Genomic DNA, 26,825 nt, shown 5'->3' on the forward strand with positions numbered 1-26,825 from the left:
TAACTTGTCCAGGGTCATACAACTAAGTGTTTGAGGTTAGATTTGAACTCAGTTCTTCCTGATCTATCTTCAACACTATCCCCTCTAACACCTAGCTGCCTCTTTCTTATTTTCTCTCTCTCTGTTTTATAAATGCTTATATGTTTCTGCCAATAAAAATTATGCTCCTTGGAATCATTTGAATTATTGTTTCTCAGGATGCATACTACAAGGCATATAATAGGACCTTAAGAAATGAAGATGCTCAATTGTTTGGTAAGTGATAGTAGTGATGTGATAGTAATTAATTTATGCTGTTAGGATTGTTTTCATTATTTAAAAAAAAAACATGATTAGAATGTGATTTTAGTAAACTATAATCTTGTTAAGGAGATGTGAGCATCACAGTTTGAAGCCACCCAGATAAGTGGGTGACAGTAAAATCATAAATTGTTAGAATCATACTATATACCTTTTTCCTCTGACAGTCATCTGGGACTCAAAGGAAACAGAACCATGAATTTGTTGAGAGGTCTATTAGAGTACAAAGGTTTTGAAAACAAAGATAAGTTTATCTGGAGAAGGGGTATGGTGCTGTGCAGGAAAGAGTCTAACATTACTTATTGCTATACCATAAAGGGAAAAATAAGTTATGGAAAATGATTGGAAAACTAGGATAAAAAATTTCAATGTGAAGCTGAGTGAAGTCCATGTGTTGTAGTCATTGAACTCTCTAAAAGATTAAAACAAATAAATGTTTCCCTGGACCAACCAGAAAGGGAATGTTATCTTCTAGACAAAGAAGGGCCAAGAACATAATACCAAATAGATTTATATTTATATGAATAATAAGGTGAACAGGACTGATGCCATGATGTTATAGTAAAAATTATTTGTGGTAAAGATTAATATCGGAAATTTTAGCTCAATCATTTGAGAGACTGCACATGCTACTGAAGCAGCTTTTGAAGGACCTCCCCGTTTGGGAGGAAAACTCGAGAACTTCTGGGACATGAACTTAAAAGTGAGGACGGGAACGGAAGTTGGCATTCTCTGGCTGTTAAACTTAGCCGTGGTGGCATGCACGGGCGAGAAGAGTTCAGGAACATGTGGTTGGTGTCAGAAGTGGGATGATTTTTGGAGTGGTGGTTGTGGTAGTAGATTGACTCACATTCTTTTAACTTCCTTTAACAGAATCAAAGTGGGTCCCTTGTTTCTTTATTTTGTGAGGCAATTGGGGTTAAGTGACTTAGCCAGGGTCACACAGCTAGTAAGTGTTAAGTGTCTGAGGCCGGATTTGAACTCAGGTCCTCCTGAATCCAGGGCTGGTGCTCTATCCACTGAGCCATGTAGCCACCCCACTACCACGTGTTTCCGAACTCCTCTTGCTTGCATGTGCCGCCACGGCTAAGTTTAATAGCCAGAGAACACCAACTTCCGTTCCCGCCCTCACTTTTAAGTTCGTATCTCAGATGTTCGTTCAGGTTCTCAAGTTTTCCTCCCAAAAGGGGAGGTCCTTCAAAACCTGCTTCAGTAGCATGCACAATCTCTCAAATGATTCAGCTAAAACTTCCGATATTAATCTTTACTACAAATAATTTTTACCACAATGTCAAATCTGTTCAAAAAAGTGAAAGTGAGGACAAGTGAACACAAAAATGCTTAAAGGAAGGACACCTTGGAAGAGAAGATATCATCATGTTAGAAAAAATATTTGATCTCCATACAAATAAAACAAATTGATCTAAAAGGCAGAAAATTTTAAAACAATTAATGGATCATAGGCTATCCAGAAGGACACAAGTAGAAAGAAATCTGAACAAGATAATGCAAGAAATAATACAAGAAAACTATCTGAAACTTTTGAACACAGAAAGGAAAGTGCCAATAGAAGGGAAATATAGATTCTTTCCAAAAACAAGATCAAACAAACAAAATAAACTATGCTACAAACTTTTAGGCACACATGAGCTAAACTTATTTTTTCACCAAACATGCAACAAAGCTGCAAGTCAATGATGAAAATATATTGAAATATAAAGGAATAGATAGATAGATGATAGACAGAAATAGATATCTATATCGATATATTTCTATATCTATCTATCTATCTATCTATCTATCTATCTATCTGTCTATCTATAATATCAAAGCTAGATGACAGATGCCCAAATAGAATTCTTAAATAATATAATCCCTTAAAGGAAAATAAAGCTAGCTATTATGGAAATACTTCTACTACCAGGGTACATGAGCTTTCCAATTCATGATGGATTCACAGAATAACTGTCAATTTTTAAGGAAATAATAATATCAATACTAAACAACTTATTCTTTTTAATTTTTTTTTTTTGCGGGGCAATGAGGGTTAAGTGACTTGCCCAGGGTCACACAGCTAGTAAGTGTCAAGTTTCTGAGGCCAAATTTGAACTCAGGTCCTCCTGAATTCAGGGCACATGCTTTATCCACTGTGCCACCTAGCTGCCCCAAGAACTTATACTTAAAAAAATAAATAAATAAGAAATAAGAAAATCTACCAGACTTAAATCAGGGAAGCATAAAATAAAGGTAAATTACTGAAAAATAATGAATATTAATTTGAAAACTAAAGCCCAATCAAACATACTACAAAAATTCATCCAAGAAATCATTCATTATTATGAAGTTTGATTGATACCAAGGATTCTTATAGAGTTCAATGTTGGGAAACCAATTAACATAATTAAACATATAAAATAAAAGCACCTTCAAATATATGTTTATATAAATCAATGGAAAACAAATCATTGTCAAAATACAACACTCATTTATACTAAAATCCAATAAAGTATATTAATGGAAGGACCTTTTGAATATCATAAAAAGTATCTCTCTAAACCAAAAGAAAGTGTCATATACAGGAGGACACACTAGAAATTTTCTTAATAAATATGAGTAAAACAACATGAATAGTCTCGATGTTCTTATTTGATATACTTCTAGAAATCACAATAATAGTATTAAGACAAGAGAAAGAAATTAAAGGTATACAATTAGAGAAAGAAGAGAAAAATGATCGATGCCTATTGTCTGATGATATGATAATTTACATAAAAGGTCATAGAGAACCAGAAGCGATTTTGAGAAAACTAATAAACTTGGTAAAATTTCAGTATACAAAATAAAACCCTCCCCCAAATCAATCTATTTTCTATATAATAATAAATAAGAGACAATAGTAAACAAGGAAATCACATTCCAAATTGCTTCAAAATAAATAAAGTATTTGGGAACCAATAAAACAAAGAAAAAAACAACAACAACAAACAATCTTGTTTAGATTAAATGACGAAGTGTTTCTTTTTTTGTGTGGGGCAATGAGGGTTAAGTGACTTGCCCAGTGTCACAGAGCTAGTAAGTGTCAAGTGTAGGATGCTGGATTTGAACTCAGGTCCTCCTGAATCCACGGCAGTGCTTTATCCACTGTGCCACCTAGCTACCCCTGACAAAGTGTTTCTTAAAGAAATTGAGAAAAGGAAAGATGGTGGAGGAAAGGTAGTGACTTGCCTGTGCTCTCCCCAAGACCCCTGCAAATACCTTCAAATAATGCCATAAAAGTTTCTGGAGCAGCATAACCCAGAAAAAGACAGAATGAAATACTTTTCCAGTCTAAGCCAACTTAGAAGATACACATGAAAGGTCTGTTGTATATCAGTGTGAGAATGGAGCACACAGCCCAATGCAAGCTGCACTAAAGCAAACCCAACCCCAGCACAGCCTGAGCCACAGTCACAGCCACAGCAAACTAGGAGTAGGCACGGAGCTTCTGAATCACCAATGGCAGGGACTATTTATGGAACTCATCCCACAGATGATCCTGGTCACAGTCTTGGGTGGCAGTACCAGGAAGAGGATTAGCACAAGCACACAAGAGTTTAAAGCCACAGTGGAGTTCATAATTCCAAGAAATAAAAGCAGGCCTGTGGTTGCTTGCAGGCCAGAGCACAGGCCTGAAATCATACCACCTGGGAAAAATTAAAAATTTGTAAATACCAAGAAGTATCTCTGAAAACAGCTATAAAAAACCTCTGTAGCTGGAGACAGTGTGCCCTCCACCCTGGAAGCAGTGTCCCACTTTAACAGAGAGTTAAAAGTCAAGAAATGGGCTGGGAAAATGAGCAAAAAGAAAAAAAAATTCTGACCCTTAAAAAGTTTCTATGGTGCCAGGGATAATCAAAATACACTCAGAAGAAAACAAAGTCAAAGTTCCTATAAACAAAGCTTCCAAGAAAAATATGAATTGGTCTCAGGCCCTAGAAGGGCTCAAGAGGACTTTGAAAAAAAAAGTAATAGAGGTAGAGTAAAAATGGAAAGAAATTATTGATGTAAGAAAAGCATGAAAAAAATCAACAGCTTGTTAAAGAATACACACACACACACAGACAATACTAAAGAATATAACACCTTAAAAAAAGACTAGGCCAAATGGCAAAAGAGGTACAAAATCCAATGAGGAAAAGAATACCTTGAAAACCTGAATTAGCTAAATTGAAAAGGAGGTACAGGGGCAACTAGATGGTGCAGTGAATAGAGCACCGGCCCTGGAGTCAGGAGTACCTGAGTTCAAATCCAGCCTCAGACACTTAACACTTACTAGCTGTATGACCCTGGGCAAGTCACTTAACCCCAATTGCCTCACTAAAAAAAAGAAAAAAAAGAAAAGGAGGTACAAAAGCTCTCTCAGGAATATAACTCCTTAAAATTTAGGATTAAGCAAATGGAAGCTAATGATTTTATGAGAAATCAAGAAACAATAAAACAAATCCAAAAGAGTGAGAAAATAGAAAGGGATGTGAAATATGTCATTGGAAAAAAAACTGACTTGGAAAATAGATCCAGGAGAGATAATTTGAAAATTATTGGACTACCTGTAAGCCATGATCAATAAAAGATCCTAGACATCTCTTCTAAGAAATTATCAAGAACAATTTTCCTGATATTCTAGAAGAAGAAGGTGAAATAGAAATTGAAAGAATCCAACTATAATCTCCTGAAAGAGATACTAAAATAAAAATTCCCAGGAATATTATAGACAATTTACAGAGATCCCAGGTCAATGAGAAAATATCACAAACAGCCAGAAAGAAACAATTCAAGTATTGTGGAGCCATAGTCAGGATAACAGAAGATCTAGAAGCTTCTACATTAATGGATCAGAGGGCTTAAAATATGATATTCTGGAGGGCAAAGGAACTGAGATCACAACCAAGAATCACCTACCCAGCAAAAATGTATATAATCCTTCAGGAGAAAAAATAGGAATTCAATGAAAGAGAGGACTTTCAGGCATTCTTTATGAAAAGACCTGAGCTGAATAGAAAATTTGATTTTCAAATACAAGAACCCAGAGAAGTATAGAAAGGTAAACATGGAAAAGTAACCATAACAGATATTTAAAAAGATGATACTTGTAATTCATAAGAATTTTCTCATTATTAGGGTAGTTGGATGTACCATATTTAGACAGAAGGCACAGGTGTGAGTTAAATGCGAAGAGATTCCCCAACTGAGAAATAGTCAAAGGATATGAACAGTTTTCTGATGAAGAAATCAAAGCTATCTATTACCATATGAAAAAATGCTCTAAATCACTATTGATTAGAGAAATGTAAATTAAAACAACTCTGAAGTACTACCTCACACCTATTATATTGGATAATATGACAAAAAAGAAAAATAATGAATGTTGGAGAAGCTGTGGAAAAATTGGAACACTAATGCATTGTTGGTGGAGCTGTGAACTGATCCAACCATTCTGGAGAGTGATTTGGAATTATGCCCAAAGTGCTATAAAGCTGTGCATACCTTTTGACCCACCAATACCACTATTGGGTCTTTTCCTCAAAGAGATCATAAAAAGGGAAAAGAAATCACATGTACAAATATATATATATGTATATATATATATATATATGCTCCTTTTGTGGTGGCAAGGAATTGGAAATTGAGGGGCTGCCCATTAATTGGGGAATGACTGAACAAGTTGTGGTATATAAATGTAATGGAATTCTATTATGCTGTAAGAAATGATGAGCAGGAGGAGTTCAGAGAAAACTGGAAGGACTTGCATGAACTGATGATGAGTGAGATGAGCAAAACTAGAAGAACATTGTACACAGTATCATCAATATTATGTGTTGATAGCCTTGATTCTTCTCACCAGTACAATGGTACAATATGGTTCCAAAGGACTCATGATAGAAAAGGCTCTCCAAATCTAGTAAATAAAAAAGAACTGTGGAATGAACCATAATATTTCTTTTGTTTTTAGTGGTGTTTTTCTTTTTTGAGGGTTTTTTCTTTTTGTTCTGATTCTTCTCTTATAATATGACTAATGCAGAAGTATGTTTAATGTTATTGTACATATATATCCTATATTAGATTACCTGCTATCTTGGGGAGGGGGCAAGAGGGAGAAGAGGGAGGAAGAAAAATGTGAAATTAGAAATCTTATAAAAATAAATCTTGAAAACTATCTTTATGTGTAACTGGAAAATAATAAAATACTTTTATAATTCAAAAAAGTGAAGGGATGATATCTTTAAAAAATTAAAATTCAGGGTTGAGAGAGGAATGCACTAGGAGAAAGGGAAAGGCAGAAATGGAATGGGATAAAGAATATCACATAAAATATGCAAAGAAAAAGCTTATACAGTAGAGAGGAAGCTGAGGTAGGTGATGGGGAGTTGAGTGAAGCTTATTGTCATCATATTTGGCTCAAAGAGGGAATAACATACATGCTCAATTGGATATAGAAATCTATCTTACCCTGCAGGAAAGTAGGAAGGGAAGGGAATAAGGAGCAAAGTGATAAAAGGGAGGGCAGATTGGACAGGGGGCAATCAGAAGTAAAACACTTTTGAGGAGGGAAAGGATGAAAGTATATAGAGAATAGAGTAAATGACATGGGGAGGGAGTAGGATGGAGTTAAATTCAGTTAGCAATAATAACTGTGAAATGATGAGCAGGATGCTCTCAGAAAAACCTGGAAAGAGTTATGTGAGCTAATGCAAAGTGAGATGTAATCTATACAAAGTAACAGCAATATTGGAAGATGATCAGCTGTAAATGACTTGGCTATTCTCAGCGACACAATGATCCAAGACAACTGTGAAGGATTTATTAAAAAATGTGATCTGTCTCCAGAGAAACAACAGATGGTATCTGAATACATATTGAAGCACACTTTTCTTTTAGTTTCTTTTTCTTAACTTTTGTCTGTTTTCTTTTACAATCTGACTAATGTGGAAATGTTTTACATGACTAAATATGTATAACATATTGAAATGCTTGCATTCTTGATGGGTGGGTGGGGAGGGAAGGAGGAAGAGAATTGGGAACACAAAGTTTTAAACATGGATATTAAAATAGTTTTTACATGTAATTGGAGGAGCATAACATTATAAATAAATGGGGAAATGAAAAAAAGAAATTTAGAAAACTATAAATAGCTAGTGTAATATATAGCACACATGGAAGGACCATGAGAATATAATAAAAGTGGAAATAGTACTAAACTTTATAGTTTTAATCCTATACCAATCAAAATAACAATGGAATATTTTACAGAACTCGCTGAAATGTGATTCAATTGTAGAAAACATGCGTTACCAGATTACAAGATGAGTTTCTAGAATAATCCAGAAAAAGCTAGAATATGAATGAAAAAATGGAAAAAGGATGGAATCAAGGGAGAAGCATACTTCTAGATCTTAAACTTTCCACAAATCAGTATTCAAAAATATAATTTACCATCAGATAAAAAAAATAGAAAAGCAGATCAATGGAACATATCAGAAAAGGAAAAAAGAAAAGAATGAAATTCAATGATTCATTATTCCATAAAACTAAAGAGATGAACTACATAGGAAAGAACATAATATTTGATAAAAATTGGTGGGGAAACTGGAAATCAGCATATCAGAAATTGTCTTACATCAACATTTTTACCATATTTCACAATAATTTCAAAATGGATATCACCTTAATATAAAAGAACATACTATAAAACATTAGAAGAGAAGGAAGTCATATACCTTTTAGAGTTATAAGTAGGAGATTCATTCTTAAGGAAAGAAGGGATAGAGGCAACTACACCTACATTTTAAAATTACATTATTTGCTAGTGGATTAAAAGAAGTGTGACCAGAAATGTTTTATGTCTCAGAAGTATAATCACCTAGCCTTAGCTTATTTTTATTCAGAACCACTATTTGGATTCCAAATGTTCTTCCTGTGTGTTGGTCAGCATTTGCATTACATGAATTCATAAATAAACACAAATCAAGGAGAATGTACAAAATCAATTAACTAAACAAACCATGCATAGCATTCAAAAGATGTAAATCCTAAAAGCTTCACAGTCAGCTGAAAATTAGGCAATATTTGCAAAGAAAAGATTGTTGAATTTTTTATGTTTTAAATATATATGTATATATTTAAATATATAATATATAAATATATAATATTTAATATGCAACAATCTTACCTAAGAGTAAACTTAAATTGAATTTGAGGTAAACGAAAGAATTCTGACTCAATATTACTCTTGGGTGTTTTGATTGGTGAAAAGTATAAGATTTCATTATTCCAACATTTACAATAATTCATAGTTCAAGCTTTTCAAATACAATTAGAAAAAATAATTAGAGAATCAAGTACATTAATTGAATATCTTGTTTGCTACCTATTTGCAGAAGTACCAGAATAAAACTGTCTCTTCAAACAACAGCTTTAATTTTGCATTAAAACTAATCCAAGCAGTATGTTTGCCAGTAAATAAACAAACAAAAGAATATTTCAATATTTTAAATCTTGTTAATGCAACAGTACTCAATTCGTTTTTAAAAACATTTTTTTCATTCAGTGAAGCTACATTTTTTAGCCATTTTTACGTAAGGATTTTGTTTTTAATTTATCTAATTTGTTATCCCCAGGGGAAAAAAAAAGTCAACACATAGATTAGTACTATTGTTGCCAACTTATTAAAAACTTCCAGTTTTTAAAATTTATTCAATAAGCATTTGTTTGTTTTAGAGAAATGAATGAAAATCAAGTACAACCTATGGTTTCATAATAAATGAGGCTAAAATATGCACCCATAATCTTTGTCCCTTATTCCCATGTAGCAATTAATAGATAAAAACTGTACTTGAGTTAAATTGAGATGCTTAAATGTTTGCTGATTCCCTCAGATGAGTACTTTTTCTGATTGGTTCTCTCTTTCTTGCTCCACAGACTCAAACATCATAGATCAAAAGGTCATAGATTTAAATCTTAGAAATCATATAGTAAACCTCAATCATTTTACAAATGAAAACATTGAGGCCCAAGCAAGTTGTGACTTGCCTTATCTGTACATTATTGAAAAAATGGACTCAATGCTCAACCCTTCTCAGTTTAGCCCAATTCACCTTTGTATCCAAGTAGTTCACAGAAATATATACAAAATGCTCCCTAAAGACACACATGACACTGGAGGACACAGATGAATAGAGAGGAAGTTACTAAAATATAATCATTCTAAACAGAAATTTGTTGCTTTGCTGAATGTATATCTCACCTGTCCTCACTCCTGTTACTTGCAAATAAGGAAATTTTTGTGACAAGAAAATTTTAGAAAAAACTAGCAATTTTTTCTTCTTTATCCCATCTTCTCAGTCTATCCCATCTTCTCAGTTTGTCTCTTCTCTACATCTCCTGCCCCTTAAAAATCTTATTTATTTAAAAAGCTAGTGATAAGAGGGGCGGGACATACCAGAACCACGCCCGGCGGGCCGGGCGGATGTATGGGGTTGAAGGTCATCAGTGCCCACAGGGACTCCAGCACTAGCTTGATTTTGTTTCTCCTGCTCTGGGCGGGAGCGGCGTCTGCGCACGGAGACGTCGGGCAGCAAAGGGCCCGTGGCCCTGCAGTGCTGGGAGCATTTCGGCTCCACGAGCCCCCGCAGCCGCACCGTAGCCCCAGACGGGAGACTGAGCTGGGAGGCTGGGGGCGGGCCTGGGCAAGGCCTGAGAGCCACTCTCACGGCTGTGTTCCTGCCTCATTGGGTTCCCTGACAGTGTCAGCCCAGACTACCTGGTTTACCAGCTGTGGGACACAGTGCAGGCTTTTGCCTCCAGCCTCACAGGCTCCTTGGCGACCCAAGCTGTCCTTCAGGGGGTTGGGGTGGGGGATGCAGCTGCTTCTGTCTCAACTGCCACCATCACTCGGCTCTTAAAAGATGGAACTGGCATGCTGGGGCTAATTGGTTTTGCCTGGTTGATGGGGAGCAGACTGGATTGTGAGGCCAAGAAATGGAGGCTCTTTGCTGATGTTCTCAATGATGCAGCCATGTTCCTAGAGATTGTGGCCCCAGCATTCCCATCCTGCTTTACCCTCATTGTTTGTGTCAGCAGCTTGGCCAAGTGCGCTGTGGGAGTAGCAGGGGGAGCCACACTGGCAGCACTGACCATGCAACAGGCCAGGGGAGACAACATGGCTGATGTTTCAGCCAAAGACTCTAGTGAACTTGGCATGGCTTCTGGTCAGTCTTTTACTTCTTCCTCTGGTATCTCAACGCCCGAGTCTCAGTCTTGCTGCCTTCTTCCTTTTCACTGTCCTCCATCTCTATGGCAACTTCGGAGCACTTCGGGCTGTCATCATGGAAACGTTCAATGAAGCTCAACTTTACCTTGTCCTAAAGCATTTCATTCAATGGGGAAAGGTCCTAAAGCCCCCATTGGCCAATCGTATGGAACCACTGTGGACAGGCTGCCATCTTGCCCTGACTCTGTCCCTGGGTGTACCCCTGCACAGCTTGGTCTCAAGTGCCTTTGAACTGGAACAGGTGAGTGAGAGATACCAACAACCCTACCTCCTTCACTGGGACCAGTGCCAAGGCCAGATACAGATGACTTTGGGCCAGGAAGTAAGTTCTGGGGTCATTCTGAGGGTAGCAACACATGAACTTTTGCTGGCAGCACTGTTTGAGGGTATACCCCTTACAGAAGAACTGGAGACCCTGAGGGGCCAAATCAGGGCAGCCCCTGAAGGAGACAATTGGACCATTGTCAAAGAAACATACCAGATCCTAGATAATCTCTACCCCAAGTTCTTGAAAGAGCTACAGGCTTGTAGGCTGGGAGACAGAGCACCATATATTGGAGGTGGACATGGCAAGCTACATGGCCCCTGTTTGAGAAGAAGACTTTGTGAGTGGTTCTGCCATCACCTGGACTTAGACAAGGCCAGATGGAGACCAGGAATGCTCTGCAGTGAATCAAAGGATGAAGAATTCCAGAGAAGGTGAACCGCTCTCAGTGGGAGAACCTCCCTTGTCAGCACCTTCTCCATTTTCTTTATTTGGTGAACCTTCTCTATGCTATCTTTTTAAAAATGACATTGGAGGGGCAGCTAGGTGGCACAGTGGATAAAGCACTAGCCCTGGATTCAGGAGGACCTGAGTTCAAATCCAGCCTCAGACACTTGACACTTACTAGCTGTGTGACCCTGGGCAAGTCACTTAACCCTCATTGCCCTGCCAAAAAAAAAATGGCATTAGACTCTTTCAGATCTGTGATAAGTTTTATTTTCAGTCAATCCCAAGCAACCACATTTTAAACTGACACAATAATGTAAATAATGTGTGTATTTGTTAAGTACAATAATGGTATGCAGTTGATGAATGATGTAGTTGATTCAGATTAAAATGATCCAGTCTTAAAAAAAAAGCTAGTGATAAAATGCTCTCAATGTTATCTGTGTGCATGTAACAAAGCAATTGATCTTATCATTAATAATGATAGCAATAATGAAGTCAACCTTACCATTAATAATGATAATAATGTCATAAATTTATCAATAGCAATGATAATAATGGCAATCGTAAAAATTGTATCTTCTTGTGGTCCCCCTGATAATCCTTCCTTCTAGTTAGTAAATAGTAAGTAGGGTATAGAGTTTTCAAAGATGACGAGCACTTCTGGTATGAGGGCTTGCTGAGTCCTTTTCAGGGCTACTTAACTACTTTTGGTATCTATCTTCACCCAATTCTCTCCTTTGGCTCAAAAAATCTGTAGCATCCACAGTGGCTACACCCCAGTAAACCTTTGCAGAAGACAGGATACACCAGAATTGGGATAACCAACAGGCTTCAAACACATCAGTGAGTTAGGGTGATGCCTCCCCCAAGCAGGTGGAGACTTCTCTATGTGGAATGGGTGAATAAGAACAATTTGTTCCAATGTCCATGAAGGTGACTGAAAACATTTTCTGATGAGCAGCTTGGTTGGACACTGAAAATGACAAAGCCGTCCACAGGATCTCAGGCCATCACCAGTAGTGCTGACTTTTGTCTTGCTACTGGACTTGATAACTCTGGGAAAGAGAGTAAGGTTGATGACTGTGTGCAACTCTGCCTCCCTTAAATTGTATTCATGAAAGAATCAAGATATGACCCCATGATGGCATTGGTCAGCCAAGGAATTTAAAAGTGAGCTAAAATTTCTACCAGGGTATTTGGCTTCTGTTAGTAATGAGGGATCCATTTTGTATTTTTTTTAGTGAGGCAATTGGGGTTAAGTGACTTGCCCAGGGTTACACAGCTAGTAAGTGTTAAGTGTCTGAGGCCGGATTTGAACTCAGGTACTCCTGACTCCAGGGCCTGCGCTCTATCTACTGCACCACCTAGCTGCCCCGAGGGATCCATTTTAAAGCATTTTTGTAGGTAAGAATGCTACTAGTTAATCTAGACATAATTGATTTAAAGTGTGATGTTGCAGTAAAATAGCCCAGAATGACTGGTAATTTGTAATGGCTAATCAACATTTGAGCACAACTTCACAATGCTATAATATTTTAGGAAAAACAGTTTGAAAGGAAGGTAAAAGTTATTTTTCTTTTCCTATTAATTAGTCTTGTATATTATTCTACAAATGTTATACATATGATATTTTATTTTGCAAGTAATTATAGGCTGTTGACACCAAATATTTCAAGCAAGAAGTCTGTTTTTGGATTGAATTATAAAGTTTACTCTCTTCCATAAAGCTATTCAACATTATTTTTTATAATATAAAAAAATGAAATTAGTATACCCAAGTTGAATTTCATGACTATTGGCTTTTAACATGTGAAAAGATCAGTTTTGATACAGGGAAAAAATTTAAGCAGTTAATTCCTATTAATTACCTTTTTTTTTTTTGATATACAAATGTCTTTGTTCCAGGCTGAATTTACTTTTTCATCAGGAAAGATGCATAGCATTAATGTAATGTAGCATGACAAGAAAGTCTGTATTTAATTAGAAGATCTCATACAATGTACATTTTGTTATTTGGAAAAATTATGACATTTAGAACTATTGTGACTGTTTATTTTTTTGCTTTTGTTTTTTTTTGCGGGGCAATGGGGGTTAAGTGACTTGCCCAGGGTCACACAGCTAGTAAGTGTCAAGTGTCTGAGGCTGGATTTGAACTCAGATACTCCTGAATCCAGGGCCGGTGCTTTATCCACTGCACCACCTAGCCGCCCCCGTGACTGTTTATTTTAAGTATATGCATATGTGTATTTAAACATATACATACACATTCAGATATGTATGCATATACGTATATAGTTTCACATCATGCCTTTCTCCATAGAGATTTCAATATATCATATGTCAGCATAAGAAATTAAATAGGAATTAAAAAAAAAAAGTTTTGTGGAAACCACAGATAGCATGCAAAGAACAGGAGGAGTCCCAGAGCCCATCACCAAATAATTAACCTAAATTTTACAATGAGGTACTATAAAGACCCAATAAAAGAAAAAAAGAAAAGAAAATCAGATTTCTTCTCTGGTACAAAAAGAGGGGCAAAAAATTTTATATGGAATTTCCAGATAACAGGACCACCGGAACCCTAATGCCTTTGATGTAGAAGGGATAACTATATATGCATACTTCTTTTAAAAGGAATATTATAAATATTATACACATACACACACACACACACACACACACACACAATTGCATCCTTGCTGCTTTGGGCTAGATTAAGGGAAGATTTGTTAACCTGAAAGTGAATGGAAAAAGTAGTTATGCTTTCCTATCACTGTCCTGAATGCCATTTCACTTTTTTCTGCATTTACAAATCTTCAGTGACCTCCTTGTCAGGTAAATAGAATGATATCCTGACAGATTAAGCTTCTTTCCTGAAGACTCCTTTACACTATTATCACATATATCTGGACATTTTCCTACATAGTGGGCAATTTAATTTCTTTAGGCTTTAAACATTATATTTTGCCTATCTGGTATTCCCTGAAGTGAAATAAGTGTTCTCTCAAGCATGATTTGATGTGGGGGGGGGGGGAAACCCATTACTATATACATGAGATTATTTCCTTGATGTTGTTAGGCTTTCCCTTTAGCTGCTTACTACCTTGGCCACTGGGGATGGTAACCAATCCCTTTCCCCATTCCCATACAAGAAACACTGGTCTATGAGATAAATTTGGCTATACAGCAGTAAACTGGAGTTTCTCCTTGATTTTGACTAGACTCTCTTTGACTTTGCTTAGGAGTCTCCTGAATTCTAAGTACTCTCTTCTAATTCTATAGACCAGACTACGAAATACTTCTGGGCTAGATGATCAAGCATGAGAAGCACATGGCATAGGCTGCCAAATATTGGGATAACCATTACCTTTATGAGACTGCAATAGCTGAATATCTATTACCTGCATGAATTAAGGACGACAGGGAACTCCTCTGTGTGTGTGTATTCTTTTCTATGACTGATAAAGCTTTCTGTCTTAATAGAACAGATATCTTCCAAGAAACCCAAGAATAAAGCTTCCAAAAATAAAGCTACCTAATCACAGAGTGCAACTGATATAATACCATTTCTCACACTTACTACTTATCAGCTATTAATAGAAAACATGTCTAGTTTGAATTCTGATAATATGGTACCAAGTTTTTCTGTTTTAAGTGATTGAATCTTTGTTGGCTTTCAGTGTTAACTTAATGCCCATGATACTAATCATTGTACATATTGCTTGGTTCTATACTCTTGATTTTATAGCATTTCATATGGCCTTCTTAGGTTTCTATGTATTTTTCATTTTCTTTAGCCATTATGGTAAAAAAAAAAAGTAGTTTAATATAGACATACATTTTGGTACTATCATCCACCAAATTTTTTTTTTTTTTTTAGTGAGGCAATTGGGGTTAAGTGACTTGCCCAGGGTCACACAGCTAGTAAGTGTTAAGTGTCTGAGGCCAGGTTTGAACTCAGGTACTCCTGACTCCAGGGCCGGTGCTCTAGCCACTGCGCCATCTAGCTGCCCCCATCCACGAAATTTTAGGCACAATGTTTTTCTCCAGGTTTTTGTTAACAATGAATTTTGCTACTTATATTTTTTTTACAAATGGATCATTTAATGCTGTTAGTGATTTTCTTGATGTGGAATCCCAGGACTGAGATCTCTGGGTCAGAGTGAATAAATAATTCAATAACATTTTCACATCATTCAAATTTACCTTCTGGAACAGATAAACTAATTCACAACTCCCCCAATAGTGAATTAGTACCTTTGTCTTCTTAAAAATTCATTAACAAATAGCCTTCACATTCTTTATTCCCATTATTTTAATTTAGTTCTTTAAGGTTAACAGAGTTTTAGTTATTAGTTTTGTTATTAGTTTGTATTTTTTAAATAATATTTTAAGTCCTTTAATCTCAAGAATAACAATGTTTAAAAAAAGTATCATTCCCAAGAGGCAGCTAGGTGTTGCAGTGGATAAAGCACTGGCATTGAATTCAGGAGGACCTGAGTTCAAATCCAGCCTCAGACACTTGACAATTGCTATCTGTGTGACCCCTTGGCAAGTCACTTAACCCTCATTGCCCCACAAAAAAAAGTATCATTCCCTATAGAGATTTGTATTTTATATCTTTTTTCAAAGATATATAATATAGAAAAAAATTCTCCAAAGTATATGTACATATGTGTGTATTTACACATATATATGTATCTGTGTATGTATGTATGTATATTCTGATTTCAACTTCATTGATTGTACGTATTTTAAAACTTTTTAGATTCATTTTATAGAACTGAAGTTATATATTCTATTGTTCAAGGATAAGAAATGGAAGAACACAAAGAATTGTTGAATTTCTGTGAGTTACATAAACACAAACACACAAGTATACATGATATTTTCTTCAAATAAACCCTATCATTGTAAAGTAACCATGGAATTGGTGATATAGCATAGTAATATTCAGTTTATTGACAGTGACTCAGCTTTGAACTCTTGCTCCATAGGATTTTTATTTTAGCCAAATCACATGAAAAAAGAGCTACATTGAGTATCTCATTTGGATGAAAAATTCTTCTACTTTCATATACAGCATAATTGGAGAATTGGAAATGGAAAGAAAAAAGAAATAAAAGAAAAGATATGAATTATAGCTGGTTCAATTCAATTGTACAATTTGGAGATCCATGCTAAAATATCACAGAATTTTTCATGCATTGAGGGATCTATTATCAAAATATTTGAGAAAAAGGAGAATATCAAAAGCTTCAAAAACATTTATTTATTACTATTAAAACAAAGTTAATTACAATATATTAATAAGTACAAACCCATGAGAAAGAGACAGAAACACACACATGGAGACAAAGAGACAGAAGAGACAGAGACAGAAAGAGGAGAGACAGAGAGACTGAGAGACAGAAGGAGAAAGAGAAGGTAATCTGGTGATCCACCAGAACAGGAAACAGCAAAACAACAGTCATCTTTGCCAAGAAAACTCCATGAACAGTACTAAAATGATAAAAATAAATGACATCATAAAATAATCTCTACCCCATAACCCTCAGGATGGGTTGCATCCAGTGTGCTACTGGGGAAGAGCAAAGGACAATTACAAGTAGCTCCAGTAGTAAAGAAATAGCTTGGCTAAAGTCTAAAGGAAGCTCAGCCAAGATGTGTCTGGTGATGAAATGAAAGTCTAGTGCTGTAAAGATGAATATTGCATAGGAAACTGCTAAGTATGATCTATGAATCAAGGTAAGCTTGATGATGTCATACAGGAAATGAAAAGATTAAACATCAACGTCTTGTGTGTCAGTGAACTTAAATGGATAGGAATGGGTGAATTTAAGTCAGATTATCACTATGTATACTGTTGTGGAAAAGAATCCCTTAGAAAAAAATGGAACAGCCCTCATAGTCAATAACAAGGTGAGAAAAGCAGTAGTGGGATACAATATAAAAAATGACAGAATATCTATCTGACACCAAGGCAATCCATTCAACATCACAATTAGAGGAGTGATTTCTCTAAGAACTGATGACAAAGAGGCCAAACTTGATATTTTCTTTGAAGACCTACAACGTCTTCTAGAAATAATACAAAAAAAGAAAAGATTTCACATACAGCATAGGGAATTGCACTGATGAAAAGGAAATCAAAAAATAGGTGAAATATGCACTTGAGGCAAGGGAGAGACTAATAGGGTTTTGTCAAGATAATTATCTGGTGATAGCAAACACTTTTTCAACAACCCAAAAGGTGACTCTCAACATGGACATCAGCACATGGTCAATACTAAAATCAGATTAATTATATATTTTGCAGTCAAAGATGGAAAAACTCTATACAGTCAGTAAAAACAAGACCTGGAACTGACTATGGATCAGATCATAAGCTTCTTATTGCAAAATTCACACTTAAATTGAAGCAGGGAAAACAATCTGATCATATGGGTGTGACATAAATAACATCCCTAATGGATATGAAGTAGGGATAATGATTAAACTTAAAGAATTACAACTGGAAAATACAGTGCCTGAAAAATATATAGACAGGGGTTCATAATAGTGTAAGGAGGAAGCAACAAAAGCATACACACACACACACACACACACACACACACACACACTGAAGAAGAAGAAGAAGAAGAAGAAGAAGAAGAAGAAGAAGAAGAAGAAGAAGAAGAAGAAGAAGAAAATAAAATGGCTCTCTGACAAGGCTTTACAAACTGCTGAGGAAAGAAGGAAAGTGAATGTTAAAATAGAGAAAGATATACCCAAACTAATACAGAATTCCAGAAAATAACGAGGAGAATTAAGATGTTTTGTTTTGTTTTGTTTTAGTGAATAATACAAGCAAGCAGAAGAAAACAGTAGAAGGGGAAAGAGAAGAGATTTATTTAAGAAAATTGAGAGTATTAAGGGGAAAATTCATCCAAGGAAGTTCCAGGAAAACATCTACTTCTGCTTCATTGACTATATTAAAGCCTTTGATTGTGTAGATCGCACATCAGGCAGAGCCAAGATGGTGGCGAGAAGCTGGAAAGCTGCCCAAACTCTCCTTTGGTTCCCTGAAAACGAACATTAAATTAAGCCTCTAAACAGATTCTAAAACTACAAAACCTACAAAAAGACAGAGAGACACAATATTCCAACCTGAGATAATTTAAAAGACTTCAGCAAAGGTTGGTCTCACTCCTGCAGGGTGGGGAGTGCAGCATACCTCAGCATAGCCCATTGTGGAGGGGGTTGGGGCAAGTCAGCGGGAAGCTGTAGGCCACAGAGAAGCAACTGAGACACCTTGATCCTGGCACAGTGGGCTGGTGGCGCAGTGGGCCAGTGGTAAGATCCACCAGCACCAACTAAGAGGGCAGGCTGCCAGCTAGGGGGCTACCCACAGGATGGGTGTGGCCAGGCCTGGCCATCCCAGCACATGTCAGGAGCAAGCACAGGGAGCAAGCCCAGTGCAGTGATAAATATGCAAGCCATAGAGGCCTCAGAGTAGAAAGCCAGTGACACAGCCCCTATCTCCCAGCACAAGAAGCTTGAAACAGTGACCCTGGTGCCCAAGGAGTGAATCTCAACTTTAATAATAATAATAATAATAATAAGCCGCAATATGAGTAAGAAAGAAAAAAGAGCTCTCACCATTGAGAGCTTCTGTGTCAACAGGGAAGAGCGAAACACAAACTCAGATGAGGACAATACTCTCCAATTGCCTACATGTGAAGCCTCAAGAAGGAAGATGAATTGGTCTCAATTGTGTAGATCCCAGCAAAATATGGCAAGTCCCCAAAGAGATGGAAGCACCAGATAATCTCTTATATCCTGAGGAATCTATATGTGTGACCAAGAAGCAAGTTAGAACCTGACATGGAACATGGATTTGTTTAAGATTGGAAAGGATGTAATATTTTCATCTTATTTATTTAACTTATATTCAGAGTTCATCATTTGAAATGCCAGAAAAGATAAATTAAAAGCTGGAATTAAGGTTGCTAGAAGAAAGATAAAAAAATTTAATGGCAGAAAGTGAAGAGGAATTAAGAAAGTGAAAGAATGAAGATTAAAACCTGGTTTGTTGTTTAAAATCAAAATGATCAAACAAACAAAAGTAAAATACCTTGTCAACCAGTGCCATTACTTTTAGGCACACAGAGGGAAAAGAAAAGAAAAGAAAAGAAACCAGTGTCAGATTTTATATTGTTGGTTTCAAAGATCACTGCAGACAGTGAATGTAGTCATAAAATTAAAAGACACTTCCTCCTTAGGAGTAAAAAGCTATGGCAAATCTGGACAGCCTTCTACAAAGCAGAGTTATCCCCTTTCTGATAAAGGTCTGTATAATCAAGGCTATGGGGGGGGGTTATTGGTGGGGGGGTATTTATTTTGTTTTGTTGTGTTGTGTTTTTCTAGTAGCACTGTATGACTTTGAGAGTTAGACTATAAGGAAAGCTGAGTAGCATAGAATTGACACTTTCAAATTGTGAGGGAGAAGACTTTTGAGAGTCCAGTGGAGAGCAAGATCAAATCAGTCAATACTTAAATAAATTAATTCAAGTTATTCACTGCAAGGTCAAATACTAAAGTTGAAGCTTTAGTGTTTTAGCTTCAAAATGAGAACCTGGGACTCTTTGGAAAAGCCACTTACGTTGGGATAGATAGCATCAAAGAAACAATGAAGATGAACTTGGATAGACTTCAATAGATAGTGAAGAATAAAAGCATCTAGTGTGCTATGGCTTCATGAGGTCCTGAATACTTATACAGAAATGAAAGACTCAACAACACCAACAACAATAGCAGGAGCAGAAGCACAGGTGTGTGTGTCTATATACACACATAACCCAAAGTAGAAATTCTGAAAATTTCATAGCCAAATTTCAAAGCTTGAAGGTCAAAGAAAAAATACTGCAAACATCCAAATAGGAAAACAAATTCAAAGTAAGGCTAACATAAGACTTGGCACTTACCTGGAAAGGTCAAGGAAGATTCAAGTATTATATTCCAAAAGGCAAAAGGTAAAGGCATATAACCAAAATAATCTATCAGCCAAACTAAGTATAATCCTAGAGGTTGGCGTTTGAAGAGTGGAAAAGGAGATGATAAATGTGAAAGAATATATCTAAATATTTCTGAAGAAATGAATCCATGAATTTAATTATTCTACTGTTACATTAAGAAAAGTTTAGTGGCTCTATATTGACTTTAGGATAAATTATAAATTCTCTAGCTAGTCATTAAAAGCCAAATCTGGTTCTAACCTACCTTTCCAAATCTATTTCACATAACTTTCTTACATAACCTCCATTCCCACGAAGTTGGCTTATCAGCCATTCCCTAAACCCTTTCAATATAGAGTCACTCATATTTAGAGGGGCATACTCTCTTTTTACTTGCACTCTTACAAGACTTAGTTTCTTTCAATTCTCTTTGCAAACTTTTGATTTCACTGTAGTCAATACCTTTTTCCTCCACAAAATGTTTTCTATTTAATTAACTCTGTACTTATTCTTCAGAGGTTCTCATGTTCCATGACTTCCAACCATGCAATAACACCCCTAGAATAAAGATGTTAAAAAGAAATTAGGAGGACATTCTTTTGTAAATTCACAAAAGGTTAGAGACTATAGCTATTGAGGATGAATAGGCTTAAAGTGACTGTAATCTACTAAACAGTAAAAAGATCAGATTATATCTTTCAATATGGAATTATTAAATTGTATTAAGCAACTCCAATGAAAATCTAGATTTATTTAAGAAGGAGTCATTGTGTTTAATGGAACCACCATTTATAACATTTTCCCCAATTTTAAAGTTCTTTAGACAAGGCTTTCCAATGAATCGAACATGAAGTTAAACTTCATAAAATTTAAGGGAACCCTTTTTTAAAGCATAAACCTTTCCTTACTGAAATAAGTTTTAAAATCCTATGAATAAGGAATTCAAATGTTCTTTTTTTTTTTTTTTTTTTGCACAAGGCAATAAGGGTTAAGTGACTTGCGCAGGGTCACACAACTTTTAAGTGTTAAGTGTGTGAAGCCGGATTTGAACTCAGGTCCTCCTGAATCCAGGGCCAGCGCTTTATCCACTGTGCCACCTAGCTGCCCCTGAATTCAATTGTTCTCTTGCTAACTCTTAGTATAATGGAGAACACAAATAGGAAGAAAGTTTTTCTAATTTTTCTTTCTTTTTTTTTTTTTTGTGGAGCAATGGGGGTTAAGTGACGTGCTCAGGGTCACACAGCTAGTAAGTGTCTACTGTCTGAGGCTGGATTTGAACTCAGGTACTCCTGAATCCAGGGTTGGTGCTTTATCCACTGTGACATGTAGCTACCCCAAAAGTTATTCTAATTTATAAAATTTAAATGCATTTAATATTTAGGTCAGAACTGTTTTCCAAATATATAGATGGAAGAGGGTAAATTATGGTGTTTTTTTTTTATTTTTTTTTAATCCTTTCCATTTGCTTCAATCTATCCTTGTTCTTATATTAACTCAATGTACAGAATTTCATTAACACCCTTCACATCTTATCCCTTTTCTCCACTTAAACCATAAACACCATTGTGGTGGTACTTATCACTTACCTCATAATATTACAATCATTTTAAAATTTTACTTCCTTCTGGTAATTTATCATCTTTTCAATCTATGCTCCACTCCTTTGTCTGATTATTTTTCAAAGCTATCATATATTCCTGAGCAGTTGGAGAAATGTTTGGTGGTTCTCCATGGCTATCTAAATCTTGTAAAAACTTATATTTTTTGACAATGAATCTGGCTTCACATTACCTGTCCATCTCATTAATTCTTCTCATTTATTCTATGTTTGATACTTACTAAACCATTTGCCATCCCTTTTTTGTTCTTATGTTTCTATTTCTGTGCTTTTTGTTCTATTGTTCCTTATGATTTGTGGGAACCCTCTAATCATTGCAATGTGTTGATTATTTCTCTTCTTTCAAAGTTTAATTCAGATGCTACCATGAATTATTCCCAATATAGATGTTTAAGGAAGTTGAAAGAATGAATGAATGAAACAATGCCACATGTTAGGAAAGTTGCAAAATTTAAGTAAAATCTAATTGTTCTCCTTGTTACTACCCATTAAAGCAAATAGTTTATCCAATGAAATGAGTTTGATATTTGAGCAATGTGGTTACACATACAGAAGACTGAATTCTATAGTTCTAAAATATAAAACTTTCACCAATTATCTTGCATATTAGTTTAAAAGAAATACAAATAAAAGAGCTCATTTCACATAATTCTTAGCCACAACTAGTAGAGCAAATCAAAATGTATGTTCTATTGATGAAATCATTTTGAGTAGGATCCTTTCATTCTTGTACCTGGTAAATGGTAGCTTTGTTTGCTTCAGTGGCATAAAAAAAGGAAATTGATTTTTTTTTTGAGTTTATGGTAAAGAGAGGAAAGTCATAACAGAATCTTGAATACACCTTGGATTTTAGGAAAACAAATTACAAAGGAAATGAAAGGAAGGATCCCATACACTAAAATTCTACAAGGAATTCTGTGTACATATTGAATATATGTGTATATACATGCAGCTGGTGTCATAGTAGATAGAATGCTGGAGCTGCAGTCACATAGAACTGAGCTCAAATCTAGTCTCAAATATATACTGGCTAACTAACCCTTTTAACCTTTGCTTGCCTCAGTTCCCTTACCTATCAGATGAGAATGTTAATAGCACATACTTCCTAGTTTTGTTGAGAGAATAAAATGTGTTAAGGTTTATATTTTTTTAACAAACCCTAAACTGTTATATAAATGCTATCTATGGAAATGCTGGTACTGCTGCTGCTGTTGTTATTGCTGCTGGAACAAATCTAATCCACTGCAATTGATTTCTCCTATATAGGGATTATCAGATGCAGAAAAGGATTTCCCTTTTATAATTTCTCCATTTTTAAAGAATAAAATCATCATTAGGGCAAAAAGCATCCTGAAAGCTGTATAGGAATATATGGGAAATTGGAGTCTCTTGTCATTACTTTATGGTGCCTCTGTCCCATTCTGGTCATTTTTATCTTTCTGTAAATGATTTCCTCTTTCTGTCTAAGTGGCCTATGGAACACTCTGATAACAATATCACTTCTATTTATGTCTCTGTTGATATTCAGTCAAATACTCTGCCTCTTCTCTTTGGTTTGCAATTTTCCTCAATTGATTCTAACTTCAAAATATACACCCATTTCCTTATCCTTTTTCCTGCTTATTATGTATAAATTGTGATGGCTATTCAGAGACAAAATCTAATTGTGGGTTTTATCTCAACAATTTTCTATGTTTGCTAGAGAGTTAAATATCCTTCGTCATGTTAAAAAATTTCTAGTTCACCTTGCTTGGTGGTTTTTACATTGGTATATAAATATTTGAGAGCATAGGATTTATTACTAACTCCTTTCCTATACCTTGTCTGTGAACTTCTGAGTTTTTTGTTTTTAATAACAGTTTATCTTGGTGGACACACTTATTTAGTTTTCTATTAACTATATCTTTTTTTAGTGTTAGAGGTTGTCCTGTTAAACTTGTATAATAAGCCTGGCCCTGGCACAGAGTCACAGTTCAGGAGAGATGAGTAAACCAACAAAACGCTAATATATAATATATAATATATATAAAATCTAAAGATCACTAAAAGAAAGAGTAATTCAACTGCAAGCAAAGAATTAAATGGGGAAATGGATTCTAATTCTATAAAAACTGCAATCAGAAAATTAAAGGAGGAAAAATATATTTTTCAGAAGAACTATATGAATATAAAAGGGAAAACAATTTTTAAAAGTTCTAGAGGAAAGAAAAAACACAAAAACTGTATTACAAGAGAAAGTGCTAAACTCCACCCAAGAAATGGCCTTCCGGGAATTAGAATTAACAAATCAGAAATTATTGATATCATGGGAGAACAATACACATTAAAACAAAATTAAAAGATTGAAAGTATGGAAGAAAATGAAATCCTTCAATATCCTTCTTTCTAAAAACCCTTTACATGTTTCAATGAATCAAAAGGAAAAAATTCCAGATCTAAAGGGGAAAGTAAAATAGAAAGAATCTGCTAAAACCTTCTCAAAGATATAACAAAAAGAAATTTCTCTGGAATTTTGTAACCCAAATCCAAAGCTCCCATATGAAAGACACACACACACACACACACACACACACACACACACACACAAAACTACTACAAATATCAAGAATGAATGAAATTGTTCCAGTACCAATGGAATACAGTTAGAATGGCAAAAGATCATAAAGGTCTTTTGGAATGTACTATTTTGAAAAAAGGAAAAGATAGGCTTACACCAAAGAATAATTTACTCTTAAAAGCTTCTTAGAATTGCAAGGGGTGTGTGTTTGTGGGGAGGAATGGACCATTAATTTAATATATACCATTAATATTGTATATGGATAAATGAAATATTAATGTGGGATATGGAATGTTGAATGAATCTTCATGAACAAGGAATGTGAAAGCCCTCACTCCTGAGAGTTTGAACACAGTACACTACCATTTGGCACAGTGCTTTATGCCTAATAGATTTTTAATGAATATTAGTTTAAATGAATTTAATTACTACAAATGGGAAGATGGTCTGATTGCTCAGGGAACATATTGATGAAAGATTGGGCCCAAAAATTAGGTAAACAAGTTTATATCACTCAGATTTCCCATTTCCACACTCAACATCACAATGTTTTCCTTTTTTCTCTTGTTTTTACTTAATTAAAAATAGATAATTGACATCATTGTTTATAAATCTTGAATTTACATAGTAAAAAAAAATTGCAAGTTACTTATCCTAAATGACAAAGAGTAGGAATTATTCAAGACAAGCTATTTTTTTTTGAAACGACACGTAGGGGCAGCAAGGTGGCCATTGGATAAAGCACCAGCCCTCAATTCAGGGGGACCTGAGTTCAAATCCAGCCTCAGACACTTGACACTTAGTAGCTGTGTGACCCTGGGCAAGTCACTTAACCTTCATTTTCCTGCCCCCCCCAAATAATAATGACATTTATCTTAAATCTTTGTGCTAGCTTGCATAAATCCTCAGCATTTTGTAGTGTCAGATATTAAAGGTAAAGTCAAATATCATTATAGACAGCTTGAAGAAAGTTGTGTGATATGTGTGTATATAAATATATATATATATATACATATATTTACTTGAGAACTTTAATTACATAAGTTTCTATTAATATAAAAGCACTATCCTACCTGATTTTTAAAAATAGTTTTTTATAGCTAATAGTTGAACTATATAAGCTGTCATGCAATTCAAGCGTGCTAGCTGTGCATTCAACATTTTATAAAATAATGAATTAGTCCTACTTCAAGAAATGATCCTCATTAAACATTTCTTCTGAACTAGAGCTTTACATCTCCTTTAGAGAAATCCAATAGATGAGATGTTTGAGAATCCTGGGGATTTTTTTAACAGCATAGTGATATATAGGACATTAAGGCAGATAGAAAAGAACACTATCCATTAAGTGACAAAAACAGATTTCTTGTCCCAGCTTTGCTATTATTTCTGTGATTTTGTGTGATTCATAGTCTCCCTGGTTTCACTTCTTTATATTTAGATTGAAAGTCTCAGATTTCATGATGTGTTGGTTTTTCTAAACTTTTTAATGCATTACATTCAGGTCTCTTCCATTCTATTATATGTACATGTGTTAAAATAAATTGTCATTCAATCATTTAGGAGCTCTTGGTATTATTCAGTAATTACTAATATTCTCAATGAAACAAAATAAAAGCCCCAAAATTTATAAATGGGGATTTTTTTCCAAATACTGACTTCATCATATCTGTAATACATAATTCTAATGCCTTCCTTCCTTTTTTGAGTAAAATGTATACATATGCATGTGTGTATATATACATACATTTGTATTTATGGATATGTGTATGTGTATATCTTCTTCATACAGAGTCATTTGTTTATTTCCTCCCCATCAGATTGTGAGTAAATTGAATGCTAGAACTATTTTTGCCTTTCTCTGTATCCCTACCTCATAGAACAGTATCTGGCACATAATAGGCACTGAAATGTTGGTTTAATGACAAGTGGTAAGCCAATTATCCTGTGATCCTCACCTGACCTCTTCTGTCAAGTAATATAAAATAAAAATCACACTACTGTTATGAGATTCTAGTGACTTACTATATCTAGAACACTTTGAAAATGTTAAAGTGATATATAAATACAAGCTTTTTTGTTACACTCTAATAATATGCTCAAAAATCATATCAAAGGCATTAGGTTGCCTTTTTATTTTTATACTTTAATATTTTATAGTACATATAAAAACAATTTTACATTCATATTTTAATTGTGAGTTCCAAGTTCTCTCCTTTATTCTCCCCTCTCACCTCATTGAAAAGGCAAACAATTTCATATAATTTATGTGTTCAGACATGCAAAACATATTTCCACATTTGTCAGGTTATAAAAGGAAACTCACACAAAAC

General features: G+C 35.1%; 1 protein-coding gene across 1 annotated transcript; it reads left to right on the plus strand.

Annotated features, from left to right (window-relative positions):
- Positions 1-991: 991 nt before the first annotated feature.
- Positions 992-11,215, plus strand: LOC122754641 (RUS family member 1-like). The gene is given in 6 exon segments (XM_044003139.1): positions 992-1,180; positions 9,883-10,065; positions 10,067-10,518; positions 10,520-11,132; positions 11,134-11,171; positions 11,173-11,215. Coding segments are annotated over 6 exon segments (1,518 nt in total).
- The last annotated feature ends 15,610 nt before the right edge of the window (positions 11,216-26,825 follow it).

This window comes from Dromiciops gliroides, chromosome 4 (assembly GCF_019393635.1).
Source record: "Dromiciops gliroides isolate mDroGli1 chromosome 4, mDroGli1.pri, whole genome shotgun sequence".
NCBI classification, from domain to species: domain Eukaryota; kingdom Metazoa; phylum Chordata; class Mammalia; order Microbiotheria; family Microbiotheriidae; genus Dromiciops; species Dromiciops gliroides.